Source organism: Dipodomys merriami, unplaced genomic scaffold (assembly GCF_024711535.1).
Source record: "Dipodomys merriami isolate MVZ:Mamm:240054 unplaced genomic scaffold, mDipMer1.0.p SCAF_8, whole genome shotgun sequence".
Lineage (NCBI taxonomy): Eukaryota > Metazoa > Chordata > Mammalia > Rodentia > Heteromyidae > Dipodomys > Dipodomys merriami.
This window is the reverse complement of record NW_027206401.1, coordinates 48640587-48666619: the sequence shown is the minus strand read 5'-3', so window position 1 is coordinate 48666619 and position 26033 is coordinate 48640587. Positions and strand designations below refer to the sequence as shown.

General features: G+C 40.8%; 1 protein-coding gene across 2 annotated transcripts in view; it reads right to left on the bottom strand.

Annotated features, from left to right (window-relative positions):
• Positions 1 to 11444: 11444 nt before the first annotated feature.
• The window catches only part of Rngtt (RNA guanylyltransferase and 5'-phosphatase), a 245683-nt gene continuing 231094 nt past the window's right edge, over positions 11445 to 26033 (bottom strand). Inside the window, exons 15-17 of one of the 2 annotated variants that reach the window (XM_070010861.1) lie at positions 15970 to 16093; positions 13876 to 14075; positions 11445 to 13772 (exon numbers count right to left, since the gene is read on the bottom strand). In XM_070010861.1, the coding sequence (XP_069866962.1) occupies positions 13912 to 14075; positions 15970 to 16093 (288 nt within the window). In that variant the 3' untranslated portion in view covers positions 11445 to 13772; positions 13876 to 13911. Of the gene's footprint in view, positions 14076 to 15969; positions 16094 to 26033 lie in introns of both variants that reach the window. The other variant, XM_070010862.1, reaches the window with a different exon arrangement.

Below are 26033 nucleotides of genomic sequence, written 5' to 3'. Positions count from 1 at the left end.
CTTGTTGGTTGAGTCATCCCAGGGTTTGGCTTTTTTGTTGTTGTTGTTCTTAGAATTACAAATTAATGTTCTTTTTTGCTTCCTGTCAATGCTGGAGATCAAACGTGGGGGCTTGGGCATGCTAGGCAAGCCTTCTTCCATTGAACCCTAACCTTAGCCCTTTGAAATAGCACATTTCAAACAGGTGTATTGAACACCAACAACTGAGAATTCCATGATAGCTCTCAACTCTGAGGAAGGAATTGCTCCCAACTATGTGTGACCATCTCCATTCATAATTTTGTTTTTCCAAGCCAACCTTGTTTCTGTGACCTTTAGTCATCTCGTTTTACAGTAGAAGATGTTTACAATGAAAACAGTACTGTCATAACTTGGTTTCTACACCCATCCCCTCTCCCCAAAAGAATTCCCTCAGCATCCTTCAGTTCATTATTCCTTCCCATAAACACCACCTCACCCCGAAACTTCTATACTTGGTTTCCGGCTTAAAGCATATTTTATTTATTTATTTATTTTTAGAATACATCAGTTAAATCTGTTCATCCTTTTTTTGAGTTGAAGGACTGGAAGAAATCACACATCCTTTCTGATGTGATATACTCATGGGCGGTTTTGCATCCTACCCAAAGATAACTCTCTCCTTCACTTTAAGATGTTTGCCTTCTTTGGCAGTCAAAAATCAAACTTCTCTAAGCAGACCTGTGCCTTGTGGGTTATGCAACTGTGTGTGCACATGGGCGTGTGCTGCAGTCTCAGCTTTACCCTGATAACCTGGGCCCTGGAGGCATGAGAGAGTGCCAATGTTCTGGGAGAGCCCTGGCCCATTGCTCTCCAGAAGAGGGGGAAATAAACGCAGGTGCCGTTAACTGAGCTTTGGAAGGTGGTGGGAAGAGGAGGCAGAAAGCACAGCGCTGGTGTGCAGGTTTGAGGTGACTGAGAAACAAGAGAGATGCCAAGTTGTCAGTTGGATATCTGAATTAGCAAGAGATATCCTGAGAGTTGAGTGTAGTAGGGCAAATCTATAAACCCAGCTACTCAAGAGGCTGAAGGAGGATAATTGTCTGAAGCTAGCGGAAAATTGTGACACCCCCCCCACCCCCCCACCTGCCCTACCCCACAAAAGGCAAACCAAAAAGTCTAGGGCATAACTCAAGTGGTCGAGTGCTTGTCTAGCAGGCCACTTTGAGGGCCTGAATTCAATCCCAGGATGGGATTTAAAAATTAAAAAAGACTCCAGCCAGAAATGACCTTGGAAACTTCACGTCTGAATGATGTTAGCACTCAGGGACACTGTGTAGCCCAGGTTGGTCTGGAGTGCTCTTGTACCTTCCTTCTGGGGGCTAGGGTTTACAGGCATGCACCACACATGCAGCCTAAAAGAACATATTAACAGTACCACAGGGCAAACTAAAGAACTAAAGTATGCGTCTTGGTAGGGGTGGAAAGAGTTTATTATATATATATATATAATACATATAAATATATTGAAATACAAATATATAACCATATTTTATATATTACATATTATGTATTATGTAATATAATATATATTCTATTGTATATAATACAAATATATAAGATTATTATATATTATACATAATATAGTATATAACATACTATTACTTATTATATATTTAACATATATATAACATATATTTATATATGTATTATATTATATAAAACATATACAAATATATATAACATGTACATATTATATATGTTTGTATATATTATATATATACACACATATGTATATGAGATGTACAAGATACTATATTGAAAAACGAACTTTACAGCTTTGGGGGGGCGGGGGGAAGTGTAGTTGTGGAGATGGGAGGGCAGGGATGGTAGGGGAAAACAAAGGAGGAGGCAGCAATACTTGATAAGAAATGTGCTTATTACCTTGCTCCTGGAGTTCTTTAACCCCTCTGTATGGTATTTTCACAATTAAAAAACTTATTAAAAATAAAATATATAATTGTGGTAAGAAAAAGTAAAATATAAAGTTCTGGAAAAGATATAAATTTTCTATAAATTTTGAAATAAAATCCTTCCAAAATGCTGGGCTGGAGGCATGGCGTAAGTGATAGAAAGCCTGCAAAGAAAGCAAGGCCAGCAAAAGTGCCAAGCTCTGAGTTCAAACCACCAAACAGGTAGCACCAAAACAAAACCTCAACACATCACAAAACAAACACCCCACAAAACCAAACAAAAAACAACCAAAAGACCTTTCCAAAATGTTAAGAAACTTGAATGTCTTTTCAATATCAACTTTAGGCTTCAAGTGGCTGTGTGTGAATCAAAGCGTCAATTGTCTCTTGATATGTCCCTTTCCTCAAATAGGGTTTGAACCTGGGGTTTCAGACATGCTAGGAATGCATGTTACCTCATGAACCAACTCTCTAGTCCTTTTTTCCCCAGGCTGGGGTATAAACTCAGGACCCCCCACTCTTTTGGCTTGCTTTACTAGTTAGCAATCTGCCACTTGAGCCAGGCCTTCAACTCTACTTTATGATGGTTATTTTGGAGATGGAGTCTCATAGACTTTTCTGCTTGGTCTGGCTTTGAACAATGATCCTCTGGATCTCAACCTGTACTTGATTTTTGAGACATGGTATCCCAAATTTTGCCTGGACTGGCCTTGAATTCATGGTGATCCTGTTTCCAAATTCAGAGTGGCTGAAAATACAGCTATTATGCTTGTCTTAAATTTTTAGTAGCTACGATCTGAGAAACTTACTACAGACTGAAATTTAAAAAATTATGACCATGTTTTGTAGCCTTTCAAAAATGTCCACCGTTAAAATTATATTTCAAGAATCATTGTATCATTTCTACAGATTTGTGATTTCTCTTTGACATTTCTTGTGATAATGCAGACAGACTTCTCATCCAAGGGGATTGTTTTTACATCAATTCTTCAAAATAGAGATGAGCTCAGAGGTGTGGAACCCACGGACTTTATTAAAGCAGTCCTGGGTAGCTGAAATGAAAACCACAAGCAAACATCACATGTGAGGGCAGAGACTTAGCGCCACCTGTTGGAGGCTCGCTGCCCACCCCCTTTAGATTGGCTGCGCCCAGGCCATCTGTCCAAAAGGCCTCTTGTCTGGGCCGGCCAAGTCATGCTTTGAAGCTGACCTTGTCCAGCCTCTGTGGAGCAGCAAAACAACATGTGTACTTTTTGTGTGTGGGGGTCAGTACTGGACTCAAACTCAGGACCTCACCCTGAGCTTTTTTTCCCCTTAAGGCTGACGCTTTAGAATTGTACCTACTACTTGAACCACACCTCCATTTCTGCCATGCTTGGTGGATGAATTGGAGATAAGAATCTCTCTGATTTGTCAGCCCATGCTGACTTCCAACCCTGACCCTTAGATCTCAGGTGTGAGTGTACTGCATCGGCAGAGAACTCAGGTCATTCCTATTAGGAGACCAGAGGCATTCCAGGGCTAGACACAGTCTAGTCAGTGGCGTAGTAAGAAAGGGTTGGTGTCTTGCAGCAGGGGCTGGGGCACTGAATAGCTCAGATGCTCTCAATCAATATACTGGGAGACTTAGTTCATGCTCTTGGCAGCAATGAAACCCCAAGCTCCACCAGCTCCATTTCTTCTTTTTTCTTTTTTTGGCTGGATCCCATCCATCCCTGTCATGCTTCTTCAGGTCATCTAGACATGAAACTCAAGGCCCCATTTTCTCAGTTCTTGCCCCTCTGAGTTTTCCCTGAAGTGCGCGTGGCTTTTGCCTCTTTCATGAATTATGGTTATTTTGACAGTTGTGGGGCTTGAACTCAGGGCCAGGCACTATCCCTGAGCTCTTTCACTCACGGCTAGCACTTTGAGCCACAGCACCACTTCCAGTTTTCTGGTGGTTAATTGAAGACTAAGAACCACACTAACTTACTTTCCTGCCTGGGCTGGCTTTGAACTGTGATCTTCAGATCTCAGCCTCCTGAGTAGCTAGGATTATGGGCATAAGCTGCCAGCACCTAGCTTATTTTTCTCTTCCATCCTCAATCCTCTTTCTACCTCATGCCTTCTGCTCACTGCTTTAACATCAATCCTGTGGCCAAATTTAAAACTTGTTATCAAAGCCAGGTGCTGGTAGCTTACACCTGTAATACTAGCTACTCAGGAGGTTGAGACCTGAAGATCACAGGTCGAAGCCAGCCCAGGCAGACAAATTTGAGAGACTTTATCTCCAGAAAACCAGAAGTGGAGGTGTGTCTCAAGTAGTAGTACAGCATCAGCCTTGAGTAAAAAAGCCAAGCAAGAGTGTGAGATTGTTGAGTTTAAGCTCTAGTACTGGTGCATGTGTGCACACGTGCACATGTGCACACGCGCATGCGCGCGCGCGCGCACGCACACACACACACACACATACACACACACACACACACACACAGATGTCCTTGCCAACAGTGGGATTGCCCAAACCCCACGTTTACTTTTCTGTTGTCCCTGTATACTGCCCTCCTGGCCCCTTAGCACCAATCCCACCGGTATGCTCAGCAGCCCTTTTTCCCCAGCCCCCAAACAGCTCTTCCTCTCATTCTCACTTCTGTCAAGGTTACCACCATTGCTCTAGTCAGGCTTAAAACCTCCAAGGTAATCAACTGATTATTGGATCTCAATAATTTTCCCTCCTGATTGCTGGTCACACCCAAGCCTTCTCCTTCTGAGCACGTCACCCTAATCTAGACTTTGCTCTCTCATCTGGTTTATTCCAGTAGCCTCCCTGTTGGCCTGTGTCACCTTGGTTTTCTTCCTTCTGCTCCCTGGACACATTATTACCCACAAAGAAATGCTTTGCTTAAAGGCTTACAATAGCTCCTGATAACTGATCAGACTTAACTGAGCTTTGTAGGTATTCGGAGCCCCTTAAAACACACCCCCTGCCTGTCCATGTAATCCTCCTTACAATCATGGGTTCTAGGAAACTCCTGTGTTTATTATGCCAGATTGATCAAGGTGCTAGAAATACAGCAAGGAAGGAAATGAAATTCCAGAAGTTAGTCAGATGGCAGGCAGACAACTCAAACAGAAACACCAGATCAGGAGTGCTTGTAGAAAGCAAAGTGGGGAAGAGGGCAGATGGCCAGGGAAGTGGCATGTTACATAGGATGGTCAGGAAGACCCTATGATGAAGAAACTCATCTGGAGACCAGTAATGCAAGGCTGGGAGCTTTCTGACTAGCTGGGTGAAGAGCTTTGCTTAAGTTGGAGTTTGCTGGCAAAGGAGCTGGTGTGAAGAGACAGAGCTGAGGGATGGGAAGGAGTTGTGAGGTGGCTGGGGGCTGGGTGAGGTAGAACCTTGGGAATTCAGGGGTGCCTTTAGTTAGGACTTCATGCTGAATAAAGCAGAAGGCTTTGGGAGGTTTTGAGTAGTTGAGAGACAGGCTCTAGGAAATCATAATGCTGGCAGTGAGGAGAATAGAGGGGAGACAGAAAGGAAGCTGGGAGCAGTAAGGAGTCTGAGCAGAAGAGGAGCTGCAGCCTCAGCTGTCAGATGCCAATTATATTTCGAAGGCAGGGCTGACAACATCTGTGGATGGGTTGAATGCGAAGCGTGAGAAAGCTCAGTCAAGGATGAGTCAGAAGTGACTGGAAAACACACAACTGTTATTAACTTGAGCTTTGGAAGATGGGACAAAGAGGAAGGGGAAGCTCAGTGTTGGGGTGCGGGTCCCAGCTACTCTGAGACTAGGAGTGAAGGTGTCAAGCTGTCAGCTGGAGTCAGGTGAGCCTTCAGGAGCAATCCTGGCTAGAAAGTAACTTGGGAGCGTTGTGTGTGGCTGGTGATCAAGTTCAGAGGTCACTGGGTTCCCACATACGGTGGACAGAGGCTGGTGGACTGGTCTCAAGTCACTTAGAGGCTGGGAAGATGGAGAGACTCAGTGAGGGAGGCTGAGAAAGGCAGCTCAGAGGTGAAAGGAAAGGAGACCAAGAGAGCAGAGCAGCCTGGAAGCCACGAGCAGGCAGTGGGCAACAAGGAGGCTGGAGGTGTTTTTGTTACTGTAAAGATGATGTGCAGAGGGGGTACAGTCGCACAAGTCAGGTAATGAGTACATTTCTTTCTGAACAGCATCACTCTTCCCTCGCTTTGTTTTGCCCTCCCGATCACCCCAACATTGCATAGTTCATTTTCGACAGAGTATCTAGTGAGTACCACTGCTACATTTGTTTACCCTTTGTCCCACTCTTTCTGTGGCCCCCTTTGCCATCTCCGAAACATAAGCATACATGCACAACAGGTACAAAAAACAGAACAGCAACAAAGGAGAAAAAAAGCAAAAATAACAAATATCCTCATCTCCATCTCATGGAAATCATTTTGGTATCATTTTATATGATCATGTGTACATAGCTATTGAGCCTTTGTGATCCTCTCCTAAGAATATCCTCCTTTGGTCTCACTGTGTGAGACCTGTATAATTTATCAGTCCTGTATAATTTATCATGGGATGACAAGTTCTTTTTTTGTTTTTTTGTTTGGTCAGTTGTGGGGCTTGAACTCTGGGCTTAGGCACTGTCCCTGCCCTCTTCAGCTCAAGGCAAGCGCTCTACCGCTTGAACCACAGCACCACTTCCAGTTTTCTAGTGGTTTATAGGAGATAAGAGTCTCACAGACTTTCCTGCCCAGGCTGGCTTTGAACCACGATCCTCAGATCTCAGCCTCCTGAGTAACTAGGATTACAGGCATGAGCCACCAGCGCCCGGCGGGACGACAGGTTTTAAAACAACCATGTGTATGTATTCACAACTGGGCTGTGCCTACTGTGTGAAAAGGAGAATTCCTTTTATTGTTTAATTTTATATATGTTCAGAATTTCCCATTAAAAGGAGTTAAGTAGCTGGGTGCCTTTCCCTCATGCCTGTAATCCTTACTTATCAGGAGGCTGACAACTGAGGATCACAGCTCAAAGCCAGCCTAGATAACAAAGTCCGAGGCACTTACCTCCAATTAAACACCAAAAAAAGCAAGGAGCTGTGGATCAAGTTGGAGAGTACTACCCTTGAGCACAAAAAGCTCAAGGACTGCATCCTGGCCCCAGGACCGGCGCGCACGCGCACGCGCACACACACACACACACACACACACACACACACACACACACACACTAATAATAAAGCAGAGGACACAGGTGGCTTACTTCAATAATCCTAGCTACTCAGGAGGCTGAGATCTGAAGATCATGGTTTGAAGCCAGCCTAGACAGATACCATTTTTATTACCAATTAACCACCAAAAAGCCAAAAAGGGAGTATTGCACAAGTGGTAGAGCACCAGTCTTGAGTGAAAAAGCTGAGATAGCATCCTATCTGAGCGCGCTCTCTCTCTCTCTCTCTCACACACACACACACACACACACACACACACACACACACACACACACACACACAGAGTGCATAATGGACCACTGACAGGTTTGTTGAGAGTGGGTTTGATCCAGTGAGGAATCTGGTGGCAGTGACAGCACAATGGAGATGAGCGCCTGCTTGCTGGAATGGGCTCAGTAAACACTAGGAGGGAAAGTCCTGGAGTGAGGAATCACAATCAACTCCTTTTAGGAGTTTTGGAGGAAACGGGAACAAACAAATCAGTGAGCAGCTACAGAGATCCAGAGTTCAAGGAGCCAAGGATGGCTGATTGGTTTATTGGTTTCAGATGGAATGCTACGACTATCTTCCCACGCACTCTCCTTCACACAGCGCACATGCCACCATCCACCTTTCCCCAGGATCACTGTCCACATACCCACTTTCCATTCATCCCCCCACTCCTCAAGGTCAAGAGCACTGCTCACCTCTTGCATCATCCTATTGTGCCGGACGTTTCTGGGCACGCAGTTTCTCCTACATACCAGACGTTCACAAGCAATTTTTTTCAGGAGAGCTTTCGTTGTGTCATTTGATTGGGGTCCCCGCAGCCCACATCTTCATGTGTTATCAGAGTACACTGTGTGTTTATACTGGAGATCAAAACCACACAATGTTCCCCTGACAGCTTCCAGAGGAGAGTAGAAGTTCTACAGAAACTGTGAAGTTTCTTATTCCTTTAGATCCTGGATGCGAGCATTCAATTGCAGAAACCAGAACACTATCTTTCACTTGCCTTTCCCACTTGAAAGCATTGATTCACAGGAAGACACCAGGAGTTGGAGTTTATTTTTAAACCTTGCCAAAAAGCCTCAGCAGTTTACCAAAGGATTTCTGTTTGAAAACATCAGAAAATAGGCAGGAATGGGTAAGGCTGAGACTTCTAGTTTAAGACACAGCAAGTTCAATGAGCCCACATTAGAATCTAAGGCATGGTTAAAAACACAACTTCCCTCACACCTCCTTCTGATCACATCACAGCAAGATCAGGGCACTTTCTTAAGATCCTTCCTGCTGAGAAGTTTCCCTCAGAAGCATTAGTGTGCAGTATAAAAGCCAAGAACAGGCAAGGTACTTCTGATCAGGATTACATACAAGGCGCATCAGAGCGAGCCATGAAAATTCTTCAAAAAGAGGTGAGAAAGTTGGAGTGACACACACAAAAGAGTAATTTCATATATGGCTAAGCAGGGAGTAACAATGACACAAAGGAGTATTTGAATCTGGCTACAATTGGTACTATGTACCTACATTACCACAAGCCATGGTCACAGAGATGATCCAGTTCACCCCGTTATCTTTTGAGACCCATGACCTGAGGAGAAGACCAAGACAGAACATTACAAATATGGCCTGTAGCAGAATGTCTTATAGGAAGAGAGATCCCTGATTGCAAGATGAAAGGAAGCTGCTAGTAGAAGCAGCTGCAGCTCCATGGAGACCCATGCAGACTCCATGGGAAACACTGGGAGTCACACCACTGGGAGTCACACCTTACAGGCTAGCCAAATACCAACTAGAGCAACAGGACCACATCACCCAGGGCTCTGTCATGTGCCAGCTCTTAACAGAGGGAATAACAGGAGCATGTAGAAGTTTTGAAAGAAATCTGGCAGTTGTGACTGAAAGGAAAAGTAGACTGTATGTACCAAGTTCCAAGTTAGCAAGTGTGTGACTTTTTGTTGATCTGTTTTGTAACCAAAACTAATTTCTAGTTTTTTTTGTTTTTGGTTTTTTTTGGCCAGTTGTGGGGCTTGAACTCTGGGCCTGGGCACTGTCCCTCAGCTCTTTAGCTTAAAGCTAGCGCTTTACCACTTGAGCCATAGCACCACTTCTGGCTTTTTCTGCTTATGTGGTGCTGAGGAATCAAACCTAGGGCCTCATGCATGCAAGGCAAGCACTCTACCACTGAGCCACCTTCCCAGCCCTAGTTTTCTATATGATGTCTGTCCAGGCTTACCTCTGCTCCTCATGTAGCTGAGAGTTTCATTCTACGGGCATTTCCCAACATTTTTTACTTTGTATACTTTTTGTCACAAAGGCACGATAGAATCAAACCTATTATCAACCCTTTGAGGAAATTTCCCATGGTCAACTCTGGTTATGAACATGACCTTGTTATGGAATCAAGAAGGACAGTTCCTTTGAGGGTTTCATGTACCCCTGGCCAGTTCTAAGTCACAGACCAACTGCACTAGTGTGGCCATACACTCTGAGGGGTGATCTCCAAAATGAAGGTTTCCCTGGTCTGGGGTGAAATGTTGAACCCTAAGACAAGGAGATGAATAACATAGCATGTGCTCCATGTTAAGGCCTGTACTTGTAAAGTATGTTCTATTTCTTTTTTGAATGTTAAGACTCTTTACTGTATTAAATGATGGCCATATTATTATTTTTAAAATGCCTTTCCGCCAGGTGCTTGTGGCTCATGCCTGTAATCCTAGCTACTCACGATGCTGAGATCTGAGGATAGCAGTTCAAAGCCAACCTACACAGGAAAGTCCCTGAGAGTTTTATCTCCACAAAAACTGGAAGTGGAGGGTGGCTCAAGTGGTAGAGCACTAGCCTTGAGCAAAAAGCTCAGGCATAGAATCCAGGACACACACACACACACACACACACACAGACACACAGACACACACAGACACACAGACACACAGACACACACACAGACACACACACAGACACACACACACACACACACACACACACACACACACACACACACACACACACACACACACACACACACACACACACACACACACACACACACACAGCCTTTCCAAGAAAAGAATGTTGGGTTGCAGACCCCAACCATGTGGTCCTTGGAATCCTGTGTTGCTCAGAACAATAGTCACCCAGATATTGGTTGGTGGGGGAGGGAAATGACACATCCAGGTTAGCCAAGGCTGCTGATGACCTGCCAAAGTGTCAGACTTGACAGCTAACTATGCCAGTCAAGAAAATGCTGGCCCAGTGTGTGATTTAATCACTTACTGCTTCCTAATTACTGTTGGAATTTCACATCTTAATGAGAAAAAACTTTCCTTCATGGTGGCTTAGTCACTCATATTTAGTTCAATAGTCAAATAAGGCCCTAAAAATGTACAGATTTCCCTACTCTCAACTTAATCTTTAAGTAGAGGGAGGAATGCAAAGCCTTTCACTGTCAGCCCCTAAGAAATCTATTAAGTAGTTCGGAAGAGCAACCTTCTCCCCGAGAAGCAGCGTTTAGGAGACCACTATGAGTTTCAGCTCACAACTCAGTATTAAAAACTGTTTTGTAATGGCACTTACCTACATAAAACACCTGTATTTGGGACAGTCTTAATTCTTGGCAAATATTCCATCATGGGATACTGTTATTATGGTAATGAAGATTTACAAAATATTATTGGTTTGTACCCGAGTCATGGCAAAAAACTAGAAATGTTGATCACCTGGCTATCATCAGTATTGCCATTCTATAGACAGAAAAACAGGGGACAAAGGGCACTAATGAGAGAACACTGGACCAGAGCCCACATTTATTTCTGGGTCTATCTAGGCCAGGGAATTCTCTGTAACATCAGATTTTTCATTTGAGAGTATTTGGCTCTGTTGACTTTGGCCAGGAAATACTATATGCCTTGTTCCAAGATGGCAAATTCCATGTAAAAACTTACATAGCCAACAGAACATTTGGTAGGCCATTACTTCATCATTTCAGGATATTTGCTGTGAGAGAGAAGTCTAAAATAATTAAGTACATTAAAGCAGTTTAACAGAATATTCATATAGTAGACTGCTAAGATAGAGGAACAAAAATATGAACATCATAAAGTTAATTAAGCCTAGACCTCGAAAATAAAGTTTAAACACCCTCCCTCCATGTCAATCAAATTTCTCAGGTTCTCTGGAAGATAAATAGGTTTCTAACTCTCTCTCCCTCTCTCTCTCTCTCTCTCATATGAAACAAAACCAGATGGACTACACTGGGTGTGGCTGAGTAGCAGGAGCTGATGCTAGCAACAGAAGGGACACAAAAGCCCTGCCAGTGAAACAAAGTAGACAACATTGATATTTTAAACCAGTAGTTTTATTACAATGCACACTGACACACAATTAGAAGGAATGTTCTGACATTTCTGAGCATTTCACAGAAAGCAAATGTAACTAACCATCCAGGCAGGAGTCATCCACACTCTTTCTAAACAAAAAGCAAAAGCTTTTTACATATAACTCAGGAGAGCAAAGTTTTCTTATTTTTATTAAAAAAAAAAAAAGCTTTATAGTCTTAGAAACAGCCATCATGTGGTGAGTGGAGGGAAGGGTTTTCTTTATGATGTCCAAGTCCTGCCTCTCTGCCTCCTCTGCTCCCCTCCCCCAATCACCCGACTGTCCACATGACTTGCTATGATACTGCAGATGGCAATGTGTTGGGGGCTGAGATCTACTTCTAACACCACCGATTACATTTCACTGGAACAGAAAGAAAGGATAACTTAAGAACATTAAGTCCTGCTAAAATGAGAAAGGACAGGAGACAATACCTGGGTGTATTAAAACTGAGATGCTCTTTCCACATAACTCATTTCAAAGGTTACGATTACCATAAACATTCTAACTCTATTAAGAGATCACTGGCAGAGCTCCCTTGTGTATCTGCAAAAGGGCTCTGCCTTTGCTCAGGCTTGGAAGCGAGAATACACCAACAGAAGAGTAGCTGAGCCTGCGTGGGGACTATTTGGAGTTGCATAGGCATTTTCATGTTTTAGATTCACTTTGTAAAAAGACAGATGGAACCTTGGGAATTTCCCCTTTCAACTGTCAGTGTGGCAGTCAGGTGTCTGACCTCTTTTAATTCCCAAATGTACAAAAGCACTCTAGGAAAAAAAAAAACATTAAAATAGCATTTTGGATAGATTCATTACACATTACATAACTTGGGACCAACAAACCAAAAAGAAAAAAAAAGCCCAAGCACAATTCTAGTATTTCTTATAGAAAAGTACTGCAGGAGAAAACTTTGTTTAAAAACATTAAAACTCAGGTGCATATAAATACATTTTTGGTTTATCTGTGCTATGACATAGAAATCCTGTCAGGTTTTCAGTCTTCTAGGTAACTCATGTGGGTTTTCATGTCTGGCTAATGCAGTAGAAGAATATACACTGTTGCATATACTTACAGATATATGCATATACATATATAAAATTCAGATCATGAAAATTTGTTTTAAATACATATACTTAAAACCTGTACCTCTAAAAATAAATACATTAGCCTTTAGTTAGCTAATTCTGTTCCTTCACAAACCAATCAGGACATAGTTTCTTAATAATGGCAGATGGCCAATTAGCTGCCCTTTATACCCTTATCTATCAGTGAACATGTTGAAATTCAGATGTATTACTGAAATAACATCCCTAAAATAGTATATAGATAGAATTCTGGCTTTGAAAGTAAATGTCTTGATTTCCTTGATATTTTGCTCCTACAAATGTCTCTGTCTTTGCCTCTGCGTTTATATGGCAGCACAAGAGCATGTTCTAGTGACCACATTCTAGTCCTCTGACATTATCTTGGAATCAAAGGGGGCCCTAGCATTTCCTCTGCTCTTTTGTCCAATGAAACTAATGGGACATTGTTTGTATTTGGTATCTCTCTCACACACCACGGTGAGTTGTGTATTTTAATCTAATTACCATGTGCTGACACCAACGAGGTAAATCAGAGGTAACCCTAGCACTTGAAAGAAGGCAAGTCTACAGGAGAACACACGGTAACATGGTGATGTAGACTCAAGTTCCGTAATGTAACTCAAAACCTTCACCAAATTGGACCCACTGGACATCTGATGCTACAGGCCAAACATTCGACACATAATGTACTTCTTAAAAGAAACTATGCAACTCACAAAAATGAAGCTTTACTCTCTTTTTACTTTTACATTTGAAAACAAATTCTTAAAATGATAAAAACCAGACCAAGCACTGTGTTTAAAATTCACACAATACTTTATAACCTTGTCACTGGTTTTGAATACAGGAATATCAGAAGTGTAAGAAAAATCATGATAACTGATAGCAAGAACTTCTAATACCATTGACAAAATTCTCAAATTTTGACAGTCTGCCAAATTTGAAATCCAACTTCTGAAAGTACAATGTTTTATGTGCTCACAGTTCCAGATTTTTAACTTTATAAATTAAAGGTAAAGGCTATCCATCTGTAAACAAGGCCTCTCTTTCATTGATTTCTCATTTAAAACTTTGGATATTTCAAGCTTCAGATTCCACAAAGTAAGGCTGAGTTGATCAGATGGAACTAAGTGTTTAAGTCCATGATGTACTGTAGCACTGAGGGAACAAATGCAGCAAATGTACACAGGCTGGCCACAGCACCTTCCTTTAAAACAAAATTCAAACGTCTATCAGCATCAGGTCACACTTGTCTTTCAATTTCTCTGGCTGTAAAAAAAAAGGGGGGAGGGTGACAGCATTTTCCTCACTTATCTTTCCTTGTGAGACTGAGTCAGAGGCAGGGCTTAGGTTGAGGGGCACGGCCTTTTGGGGGGCGGCGGTGGCATGAGCTCTGTGTCAGGGTCCAGGTGATGCTTTCGCTTCTGTCCTTGGGAAGCAGCGGCACATCTGTCAATAAACTCAAACAGCATCTCCTTGGTGACAGGGTTTGAGATGCTGTTGCACACAGCTGTGGACAAAAGAAGTACCACATGTGAGAGCTAATGAGGACACGTGACTCAGCACAGGCTAGGAGATGGTTCCTATGCTGGTATGCTAACTGTGCCACTACATGACAGGCTTCTTCTCAAACTGATCTTCTCCCTTCCCCAAGGCAAGTGCTTTTTTCATGGCTACTCTGGACTGCAGAATTGTAAACCAGACCTTTAAATACTTGAGTAATAATGTGTCTCCAATACAGTTTTCTACTCCACAACTTTTTCTAGGATCTAGAAGAGTGTACTGGTCTACACTGGAGTCCATGTCCAACTACAACCTGCTCTCAGAAGTGCAATGCCTGCCCAGCATTGGCCTTGCTCCTGCAGCAGGCGGTGTGTGCCACTTTACTTCCATGACTTACCTTTATAGTCAGAAATACATACAATAAAATTTCCTAAGAAGAAATAAAGCATTTCCTGAGCAATCAAAATTTACGAGGCTGGAGGTATGGCTCAGGTGGTAGAGTGCCAGACAATGAGCAAAAGTGTCAGATACCAAATTCAAGTCCCAGTCTTGGACAAAGAAAAAAGAAACAGGAAAAGAAAAAAAAAACAAAAGAGAAAAAGAAAAAGAAAAAGGAAAAGGAAAAGGAAAAGAAAGAAAAAATAGGAAATTCAGAAACAATCCTCATTTATTCGATTTTGGGGAGAAACACACATACACATAAACACACACACACACACACACAGGCTTTATCATTCCTACTTTTGAAATAAATTCATCTTGTCCAAGCACAGATGTTCCTCTCAATAAGAACCACTAAGTGGACAACAGTAAACTTTTAAGCTGAAAAACTTGAATTGGCCCTTTCTTTTTTTTTTTTTTTTTTGGGTCCAGTCGTGGGCCTGAACTCTGGGCCTGGGCGCTGTCCCTCAGCTCTTCAGCTCAAGGCTAGCGCTCTACCACTTGAGCCACAGCGCCACTTCTGGCTTTTTTCTTTTTGCTTATGTGGTGCTGAGGAATTGAACCCAGGGCCTCATGCATGCAAGGCAAGCGCTCTACCACTAAGCCACCTTCCCAGCCCTGAATTGGCCCTTTCTAAATTTTCTCACAAGCTTATTGTATCATCATCACTAACTGAAACACTCTAAAAATACGTAATTCTATTACGTGTGTGTGTGTGTGTGTGTGTGCGCGCGTGCGCGCACGGCGGTACTGGGGCTTGAACTCAAGATCTTGCACTCTTCCTTTATTGTTTAAGGCTGATGTTCTTCCACTTGAGTCACACCTCCACTTCACTTTCTCTCTTAATCTTCATTTTGTCTTTTACCTGTTTCCAGGTCCACTAAAAATGCATCAATTGGTACTCCCAGTAGTATAGCTTATAAACTTCAGTCAATTTGCATTGTTCATCATGAAAAAACTTAACTGCTCTGTATTCTCAAAGCATTCCACTTGTACCCAAAGATTACTCTGAAGGATAGCATAGCAATTTTTGTGTTTTTAAAATGGTTTTCATTTACTTTGTTCTCCATTGTTTGTAAGCTATTTTGGAAGCTGGAAATTACATTTTCCCTGCTAATTTTTTTTAAACCATCTGGCAAACAATGGTTTTTATGGTTTTGAATAGATCTGAAATGATCCTGGCTTCTGTTTTGTTGTTCAATAAATGCAACTTGTACATAGCCCAGCGCTCTGCTCTTTAACACTCTCTTTTATGTGCCTAGCACCCGCCTACCACCTTAAGAGGGGAGAATGTAAACTGGCTGGAGCCAAACAGGGTTCAGATCTGACAGAAAATCATTTCTATCAACAAGGGTGGGGTCCAAATCACTCTGCTCCATCAGGCAGAGCAGCACAGGCAGCACATTTGGGGTAACTTCTGGTGTACAATGCCACAATCATTATTACATTGTCCTACTCACCCATGGCTGTGTTGTAGGCATTAGGAAAACTTTTGTCTGTTCTCTGTCTCATAAAGACCCAGCTGTTGTTCTCAAATTTGCATTCTATAATTTTGTTGTCATATTGTTTGAGCTCTTTTGTCACCTGTTTTAAAAGAGAATTGAGCAAAATATTTAAGTCATTTGAACAGTTTTTGCTTCCAGTATGTGACAGACACATTAGGAAATACCCAAGCCACCTAGGCGACTCTTCCTTCAGAGCTGTGTGTCATCCAGAGCATGGGATCAAGCCTACAGACATGATATATACTCCCTTGCACATTTGTTTACCTGACATTTTGCAGTTGTGAAAATGGCTGTCAATATATAGCAATTAAAAGAAGCTAAGCAGAAAGCAGCCACTGCTGGGCCAAATGCAAATATGTTACCATGGAGACCAATGCCTCCAACAGTGCCTCTGTCTTTCTGGCTTTCAGCAATTGAGGATATTGCCCAGGTTTCAACTTTCAGAAGGCCTCACCATCCTAAATTCCTATGTCAAAACCTAAGCAATCCTCTTTCTTACACTCAGACAAAAAAAAATGTACCTAAGCAGTAAACATTAGGCTCAAATCCAGGCAACATGTCTCCTAAATATTTTGCTTTCAATCAGTGTAATTACCCAGGATTCTAATCTTTACTCTACTTACCCTTTCTACCTCCCAAACTATGAATTTAGAGATGAGACAACTTTTGACTTCAGTTGGTAGGTTTCTTTGCCTTGGATGATTGAATATGGATTACAACTTTATCAAAGCTCCGAGTATCCATGGAAACCACAGAACCTTTTAAAAGATATTCTATTGGGCTATGAGGATGGTTTTCATAAAAAGGAACCCAAGCTTATCTTCGCAGTTTTCAAATCAAATGCCAGTCATGGTAATATTTTAATTCTGTCCTCGTCTTTCACAGCTAACAACTTTGCCTCACAATATATGGTAGATTGCAATCATTTAACTTCATTAGCATTATTTGAAACACTCATTTTCCTATCCACATATTCACTACCACCTAGGAATATGAAGAGATGTGCATTTTTAAAAGATGCTTTCAATTCAAGATTAGGTAGTACATAGCTTCATAAAAACTTTCAAACCGTATTCCTTTTTCTTTAATGAGTATGATATTCATCTTGATGATTTACATTTTTACCAAATCTACAGGTCCAATATCTCCAGTGGCCCTAGAATAGACCTCCCTGTTAATGTACAGCCCACTTAGCAAAGAATCATCAGTCTAGTCTCAACCATTCTGCCTTACATACTTATCATAGGGACTCTCTTTCTCTTCCAATTCCTTCTTTATATCCAAACAATGGGCAACTTATTCAATGAGGTAGCCACTGTGGGAGTTATGCTATCTGGAAAGTATTAACAGAAATAAATTTGCAAATCTTTCAAAGTCTCCATTTCTTAATTTCTGAAATAGTTAATGGATGTCTCAATTTGCTGGGTCCGTAGAAGGATAATAAATCAAAGTTTCTGGCTCACAGTAATCAGTAAAATTGGTAAGTCAATATAAAACTAAGCAATGAAACATATCCTAAGCCAGGGTAAAAAGAATTTTATCATCTTAACCATTTTTAGCTGTACAGTTCAGCCCCGTTAGGCATATTTGCATTGTTGTACAACAGATCTCTAGCTGTTTTTTTTCATCTTGTAACACAACTCTTTAGCCACTAAATACCAGGTGCCTCCTTGACCTAGGCCTTGCTAACCCACTTTTCTATTTTGTTTTAATGACTTTTGACTAAATTAGATACTTCAAAAATGAGAAGAATCATATAGTAGTTGTCCTTTTGTGACCAGTCTACTTCACTCAATATAATGTTCTTGAGGTTCATTTATGCTGCAGTATGAGACAGGAGCTCCTTCTTCTTTTATTGATGCTGAACTCAGGGACTGAGCATTGTCCCTGAGCTTTTTTGCTCAAGGCTAGCACTCTGCCACTTGAGCCACAGCTCTACTTCTGACTCTGTGTGTGTAACTGGAGATAAGGATCTCACAGACTTTCCTACCCAGGCTGGCCTCACACTGAGATCCTCAGATCTCAGCCTCCTGAGTAGCTAAGATTACAAGCATGAGCCATCAGAGCCTAGCTTTTCCCCCCCTAAGTTGTAGACATTTATTACCCATCCCAGGTATTACCATCTTATCAGACCTAAGATTTACAATACTTACCCCCCCCCCATTTTGCAGGTTGCTTTTTAAAATTTTGTTGATTGTTTGATGAGAATTATAAAGTCTGCTGTAATCCTTTTTTTCTACTCTCTTTCCTTGGTCTATCTGTCCTTTCTATGTTGTTTTAGAGACAAGCTTTTTTATTTTTTTGTAGCCCTGGATGACCTCAAATTCACCATCTACCTACTTCAGTCTCCCAAAGTGTACCATCACTCTCAGCTGTCTAGTTTTTGTTTTCAGATAATCGTTGTCAGTTTCTATAATCTATCTGGTCTGCCTCCACACCAGTAATTAAGTATGTTATCTAAGTTATTGCTCTTTTATAGTATGTTTTCAAATCAGGAGACCTCCAACCTTATTCTTTCTTAACTATTTTGGGTCCTGTGATTTTCCATATATATTCTAGAATTGTTTTTCTATTACTGAAAAAAAAATCACATTGGGAGTTTAAGAGAGAGTCTTCTTGGGCTGGAAAGGTGGCTCAGTGGTAGAGTGCTTGCCTTGCATGCACGAGGCCCTGGGTTTGATTCCTCAGCACCACATAAGCAAAATGAAAAGAAAAAAGCCGGAAGTGGCGCTGTGGTGGAGCGTTAGCCTCGTTAGCCTTGAGCTGAAGAGCTGAGGGACAGCGCCCAGACCTAGAGTTCAGGCCCCACGACCAGACCCCTCCCCCCAAAAAAGAGAGAGTCTTCTTATCAATAATCACACCAACTTTCGTATCTGTTTCTATGATTGACTTCTATTTGAAGGAAACTTAACTCGATTTTTTTAAGTTTCAAAGTAAAACCACTAAAGGAATTATGCTGACATGAAAAGGTACACTTTAAGAACAGCTGTCAAGAAAATTTTATCATATGTATCTTACAAGAATATGCTTGCTTGCTAGTCAACAATGTTCAGTCTGTACTTTCACTGGATAGCAATTATGGTAAGTCTTTATCACATAGCTCATCATTCTTGGGTTCTCAGTTTCAGAATTGTTATACATGATGTGTTGCTCCATCTGAGTACAACAATTAAGTAGTATTATTAATGGTCTATTGTAGTAGTTTGGACAAGCAATGACACTGAGAAACTGTTCTGAACATATTCTTTACTTATCACACCAGTTATATTCCAAAGTATTCATTTGGTTAGATGGCAAAATATATTTATCTGATAAAAAGAGCATATGTCCTATATGTGCACAAACTAAAAACAATTTTTACTAATGGACACACTGAAAGAATATTTGGCCTACAGTGGAGAAATGTAATTTCAATATCCATATTCTAGTTTGTTAATTTGACAATAATCATCCCAGCTTATTACATATTATTATTTAGTAAAACAGAACATTACTTGGTCTTCTATAATCAACTGTTGAGTTAATGAGAGCTTCAGTGTAAAAAGAATAAGGTATTTACAAATCAGTATTTCACATCTGTACCCATAATTACATTGAATTAATGGAAGTTTTATAGCTTTTGAAATAAGCTAAACAACACTGTATTTTATATTGAAATACCCCACATGCAATATCAACTTAATATTGTTTAAGTAGGCCAATGATCTGGGTGAGGAGACTGGCAGGGGGAATTGGACCTAGCACATGCACCAAGCAGACAGGAGCATTTACTACTGCACTTCCACATCCAGGGACAGAAACACACCTTTGCCTACTCTGGCAGAGTAGAGGATGCTTTCTTTTCCTGTTTAACTTTTATTCTTTTTGCTTTTATATATATTGTTTGTATGTATATATGTGTATGTATGCAAGTATGTGCGTGCATATGTATGTATGTATGTTATTGATTGGTTTTCTGAGACAGTCTCCCTTATGGAGCCCAGGCTGACCTCAAATTCAAGTTCCTCCTGCCTCCATCTCCCAAGTGCTGAGATTAACTTGTAATTTCTAAGTAATTTTAGATTAACAGAAAAATTATATAGTAGAACTGCTGTATTTCCTTTAGCCACTCTCTTCTAGTGCTTATATGTTATTTATTACATTTATCAATTCTAACAAATTGACATTGTACAAAACAATAGAAGTAAAGGCTTTATAGTTTCTCTACACTAAGACCATCTAGAAAACCATATTGCATTTAACTAGCACATCACATTAATCTTTTCCAATCTATGATGGTTTCACAGATTTTCTTCGGTATTTTTGAAGCTAACAAGTTAGACAGTTATAGATTTGCTTTTATCTTCTCTGGGAGCATGTCTGGTCATGTTAACTCTGATTAATTGGTGAGGGTAGTGTTTGTCAGGTTTCTCTACTATAAATTTACTTGTGTTTTTACTTTTCATACTCTCTTGGTTATGAGTCTTAGTTATGAGTGCCCAGCCCTACTCATAGAACTCCATATCCTGGAAGACATTCATTAAAGCTATTCCTATATATGTGCCAGTGACACATGACTGTAATCTTAGTGCTCGGGAGACTGACATAGGAAGATCACAAGTTCAGTTTCAGAAAGGGCAACATAGTGAGCTCCAGGCAAACCGAGGTAACAGGGTATGTGTCAAAACAACACCAAAACAAACAAAAACCAGCTAGCATAGAAGGAAGACAGACTGAGGCTATGCAAATATCCTGATGCTCGAACTTTAGTTCACTGAGTTTAGCATTTATCCATGGACCTGGCTTAAAATAATTATTAGTGTGGTGTCCCAACAGAATTTTCTGTCTTCCCTCCCTTGAACATTTCTCATCTGGACTTCTGTAAGACAGACCTGCCCCTTCTCCCTCATTTAATTGCTTATTCATTTATATCAGTATGGACTCATGAATATGTATTTTATTTCTTAGTTTATAATTAAACACTGCCTTCATTTATTGTGCTCTTTAGACTGTTTCAATTTTGGCCTCGGGAGTTCTCAGTTTGGCTGTCTTTCTATCTTGTGTCTTTTCTACATTTTTCCATGGAACCCTCTCCAAGGTATTTTAAAAAACAAAATTCCTATTTTAACAGTCTGAGCTATGCTACAAAAGTAGTGTTACCAATTGCTTTGGTCAAAATTTAACTTTTTATCAGGTGCTAGTGGCTCATGACTGTAATCCTAGCTACTAAGAAGGCTGAGATCTGAGGACTGTGGTTCAAAGCCAGCTAGGCAGGCGAGTCCATGAGACACTCTTCTTTGTTTTTTCTTTTTGTCAGTTGTGAGGCTTGAACTCAGGGACTGGGCACTGTCCCTCAGCTATTTTATTCAAGGCTAGTGCTCCCCCACTTTGAGCCACAGCTCTTCTTCCAATTTTGAGAGATTAACTGGATATAAAAGTCTCACCAGGGCTGGGAATGTGGCTTAGTAGTAGAGTGCCTGCCTAGCATGCATGAAACCCTGGGTTCAAGACTCAGTACCACATAAACATTAAAAGCCAGAAGTGTTACTGGGGCTCAAGTGGTACAGTGCTAGCCTTGAGCAAAAGAAGCTCAAAGACAGTGCCCAGGCCTAAGATCAAGCTCCAGGACTGGGTAAAAAAAAAAAAAAAAGTCTTACCAGTACTTCTCTGTCTTGGCTGGCTTTGAACTGCAATCCTCAGATCTCAGACTCCTGAGTAGCTAGAATTAAAGGTGTGAGCCACTGGTACCCGGATCCAAGAGACTCTTATCTCTAATTAAGTACCAAAAACGCTGGAAGTAAAGTTGTGCTCAAGTGGTAGAGCATAGCTTTGAGCAAAAGAAGCTCAAGGACAGTGCCCAGGCCCTGAGTTGAAGCTCAGGGATGAACCCAAGCACCTCACATCTGTGTATATATGTGGGGGGTGGGGAGAAGGGAGGGAGGGAGAAGGAGAGAGAGGGAAGGAGAGGGAGAGGGAGAGAGAGGGACAGAGAGGGGGAGAGAGGTAGGGAGAGAGGGGGGGAAGGAGGAAAAAGGAAATTTACTATTAGAAGTGTTAGATTAAGTGTTAGAAAAGGTCATTTCTAAGTTTATGTTATAGATTTAGCACTCTCATGCTAAAGAAAGGATTGAAGGCAGTGTAAGGTTTGTCAAGGTTGTAGTATCAATAGTTTTCATAAGAACTAAACATTTACGCAGAGCACCGGTGGCTCATGCCTGTATCCTAGCTACTCAGGAGGCTGAGATCTGAAGATCGTGGTTCAAAACCAGCCCTGGCAGGAAAGTCTATGAAACTCTTATCTCTAGCTACTCAGGAGGCTGAGATCTGAAGATCGTGGTTCAAAACCAGCCCTGGCAGGAAAGTCTATGAAACTCTTATCTCCATTAAACCACAAGAAAACCAGAAGTGGTGCTGTAGCTCAAGTGGTAGAGCGCTAGCCTTGAGCTGAAGAGCTGAGGGACAGCGCCCAGGCCCTGAGTTCAAGGCCCACAACCGAGGGGCTATATTAAAAATGATTTGTTATTTTATTATGTCCTTCAAGTCAAAAGAAAATAAATAACTTTTTCAAAGTGCTATTGGAAGGAAAGGAGAGAGGCAGAGAAGGAAAAGCAGAGAATGAAAGTCTGTCTCCAACTCCAAATGTAGCAGCAGCAACATTCACTTAATGCTCAGCTCTCCAGAGCTTTCCTGAGAAGTGTTCTCATAAACCTTTGCTTCTACTCTCTCATCATGATATACTAATTCTGTTACCTACCTTTGGCTTCAACATCAACTTCATAGATCCACTACAGTAGACATTTAGGGGTTAATTAAATACCAGGGTATCTTTAGCCTCAGCTTTTCAATCAAGCAGTAATGCTGACTGCTGATCAAGTAAGCAGGATTAAAGATGTAGCTTAGGGGTGGAACACTTGCCAGCTCACATGACACTCTCAGTTAGACCCTCAACACAACCAGCCAGCCACAGCTACTTCTAAGCCTTCTTCTGCCTACATCTACTTTGTTCCCTCTCCAACACAAAGCAAGATTTTAAGGCTTAAACATGTTCCATTCACCATGCCAATGAACATAATGCATTCACATACTCTACTGCTGGCTGCTGATGGTGCAGGTGAAACATTACACATCTTTGCTACTGTGGTAGTAAAGATGGCATTTCCCCCTTGTGACAATGAAAAAAAGGCAGAGCAAAGGGAAATACCAAGATTTCCTCATACCCATGCCCCCCTACTTTTTTTTTTTTTTTACTGAGCAAGCATTATCAGCCATTCTGAAACAGTAGGATTAATTTTATGTAAATAAATATCAAGAACATACCTAACTGAGCCCTGAGTAGATATCATGCATCCTACATTTATACTCTTATTTGAACCACAGTCTTAAAGGGTAAGAATTATATTAGTACCACTTTATAGGCATGAAGACCAAGGTTGAGTTGTTAAAATAATCTCTCGAATAGTCAAGATTCAAATACAGGCCTTCCTATCCAAGGCTATAATGCCATAGTTATTCCATTCCCCAAGTTATTACAGACCTGGTACTCTGGAAACTGAATGTAGAATGGAACAAACAAAGTCATTTTCCTGTACAGATTGTGGCTAAAATATGGTACAGAAATCTTGGCCCACGTAAGTGCAAAAAGACAGTTATATGGAACACAAAGATACTCTTGCAGTCATGGTGTGCAGTGTCACTGCAGCAGCCAGTGTGTTTAGACTCTAAGCTGCCTTGAAAAGGCAGAGACAACCAAAGCAATGCTCCACAGTATACAATTCTAAAATAATTTCTAAAACAAGTTTTTCTCACCCATTCTGAATTTAAGTTTCAAACTCCCTATTCCAAAATGGAAACAAATGATTTAGTTAAATACCAAGTTATAAAATACTCTGAGTTACTAAATACCTATATGAGTATATGTGAGTATTAGCTGACTTACAGAATTAACCCCAAGAGAGCTGTGCAGGACAGTAACATTTTACAAACCTGATATTCTCCTACTCCACATTTATGATGATGAGCATCATCCTCTATTCCAACATACCTTCTACTTTTTTTACTTCAATAAAACTTTTGCTGAGTTTATACATGATCTATCTCTATGCCGTAAAGTCAAATGGACTTATCTAATCCTCAGCACTGACTTGACTTGCACAGTTAACAACCTCCTGAAATACTTTCTTTTTTCTCGGCTTCTGGCATACCATGTTGCTCCCCCTCTATCCTTGCTACTCCTTCATAGGTTTCTTTGCCAACTTCTGAAGTCCTTATAGCTTTTACTGTCCCCCCCCCCCCAGCAATCTCATTTACCTCTGCAGCTTTAAGTAACACCTGTATAGGGCTAACTCCAAAATCTTAACCCTTGCCAAGTTTTCTGAGCCCTAGACTCATTTTTTTTTTTTTAAATAATGAGCAGCTACTTGTCAGACACAGGTTGTGAACTGGTGAGCTAACAGTATGACAGTGTAGGTAAATATTTGTACTTCATAAAGAAGTCTTGAGAAAGACAGAGAATAACTTAGGACAAGGTCTATGAAGGAAACTGTATGTCACTGAGAGAAAATTTTAGGTGGGGTAGTCTAGGAAGATATTTAAAATTTACAAAATGATGAAAAGCCAGTTTAGAAAGGGGAAGAAGAAAGGAAGAGAGAATGTAGAGGAGCAAGTAGGAATGAAGAAGGACCCATATTTTGGATAATGTTTAACAATATATCCAAAGGCATTTTATTTACATGTATCGTGATCTTGGTACTGAGGTACAAAAGCAGCCCCTCAGCACAGAAATACCTCTGTACGTTTTTTTCTCCAAATTCCTTTTGTACACTATATAGTCTTCTATAAATACACATCCATTGTATATATTTTAGCTGATTTTTTTTTTTTTTCTGGTTGGTCATGGAGCCTGAACTCTGGGCCTGGGCACTGTCCCTGAGCTCTTCAGCTCAAGGCTAGCTACCACTTGAGCCACAGTGTCACTTCCGGCTTTTTCTGCTATGTGTTGCTGAGGAAGCAAACCCAGGGCCTCGTGTATGCAAGGCAAGCACTCTACCACTAGGCCACCCTCCCAGCCCCTGTTTTTTCTTTTAGCTCATTGGGGCTAGGGATCAAACCAGTTCCTTGACAATGTTAGGCAAGTACTCTAACTCTAAGCCATACCCAATTCCCTACAGAAAACTTTATTTGAATGTTCCAAAGGCTTCTAGCTAACATGTTCAAAGTTAAATTTTAATCATCTAAATCTGTTTCTTCTATCATTTCTTCATCTCAAAAATGGTAACTCCATTCACCTACTTCTTAATGAAAGAAATCTGGGTGACCCAAATCCCTTTCTCTTTCTTAGTCTCTCAAGTTTAAGCCTACCAAGTGTACTTCCAAATACATTTTCAATATGTCTATTTGTTTCCCCTAACCTTTTTAAAAAAGGTACATAGTCTGGGCCATCAATGTATCTCAGATTCCTGCAAGAATTTCCAAATTTCTCTCATTTTACATTTCCCTATGGTATCATTTTTGTATAATTTTTATATTGTGCCAGATTTACTTTTGAAAAATTTAAATCCAATCAAGGCATTCCTATGCCTAAGAGAAAAAAATATATAGAAGTTAGAAAAAGGAAAATAAGTTCTCTTCAGAGAGGACATTACCTATATAGAAAGCATCTGTAAGGAGGCTCTGCAAACTAAAACTAACATGGTTGTAGGATACAAGGGTATTAAATACACGTATAGCTGGATGTGGTGTTACACACCTGGAATTCTAACACTTGTGAAGCAAAGTAATAAATTCAAGGCCAGTCTGGGATAAGTAATATAAAAGACTGAAAAAAAAAAAAAGGAGGAAAAAGAGGAAGGGATGAAGAGAGGAGGACATCTGGCTTAAGTGTTTATAAATAATTATAATTATCATAATTATAATTTATATGTAGAAAAATGGGTAAAATATATACAAAAATAGAATGCATGTAGAAAAAACATAGATACAGAATATATTGACACTTACACCAAACATCTTCCTCCTTCCCTCCCCTCCCTTCTTTTTGAGAA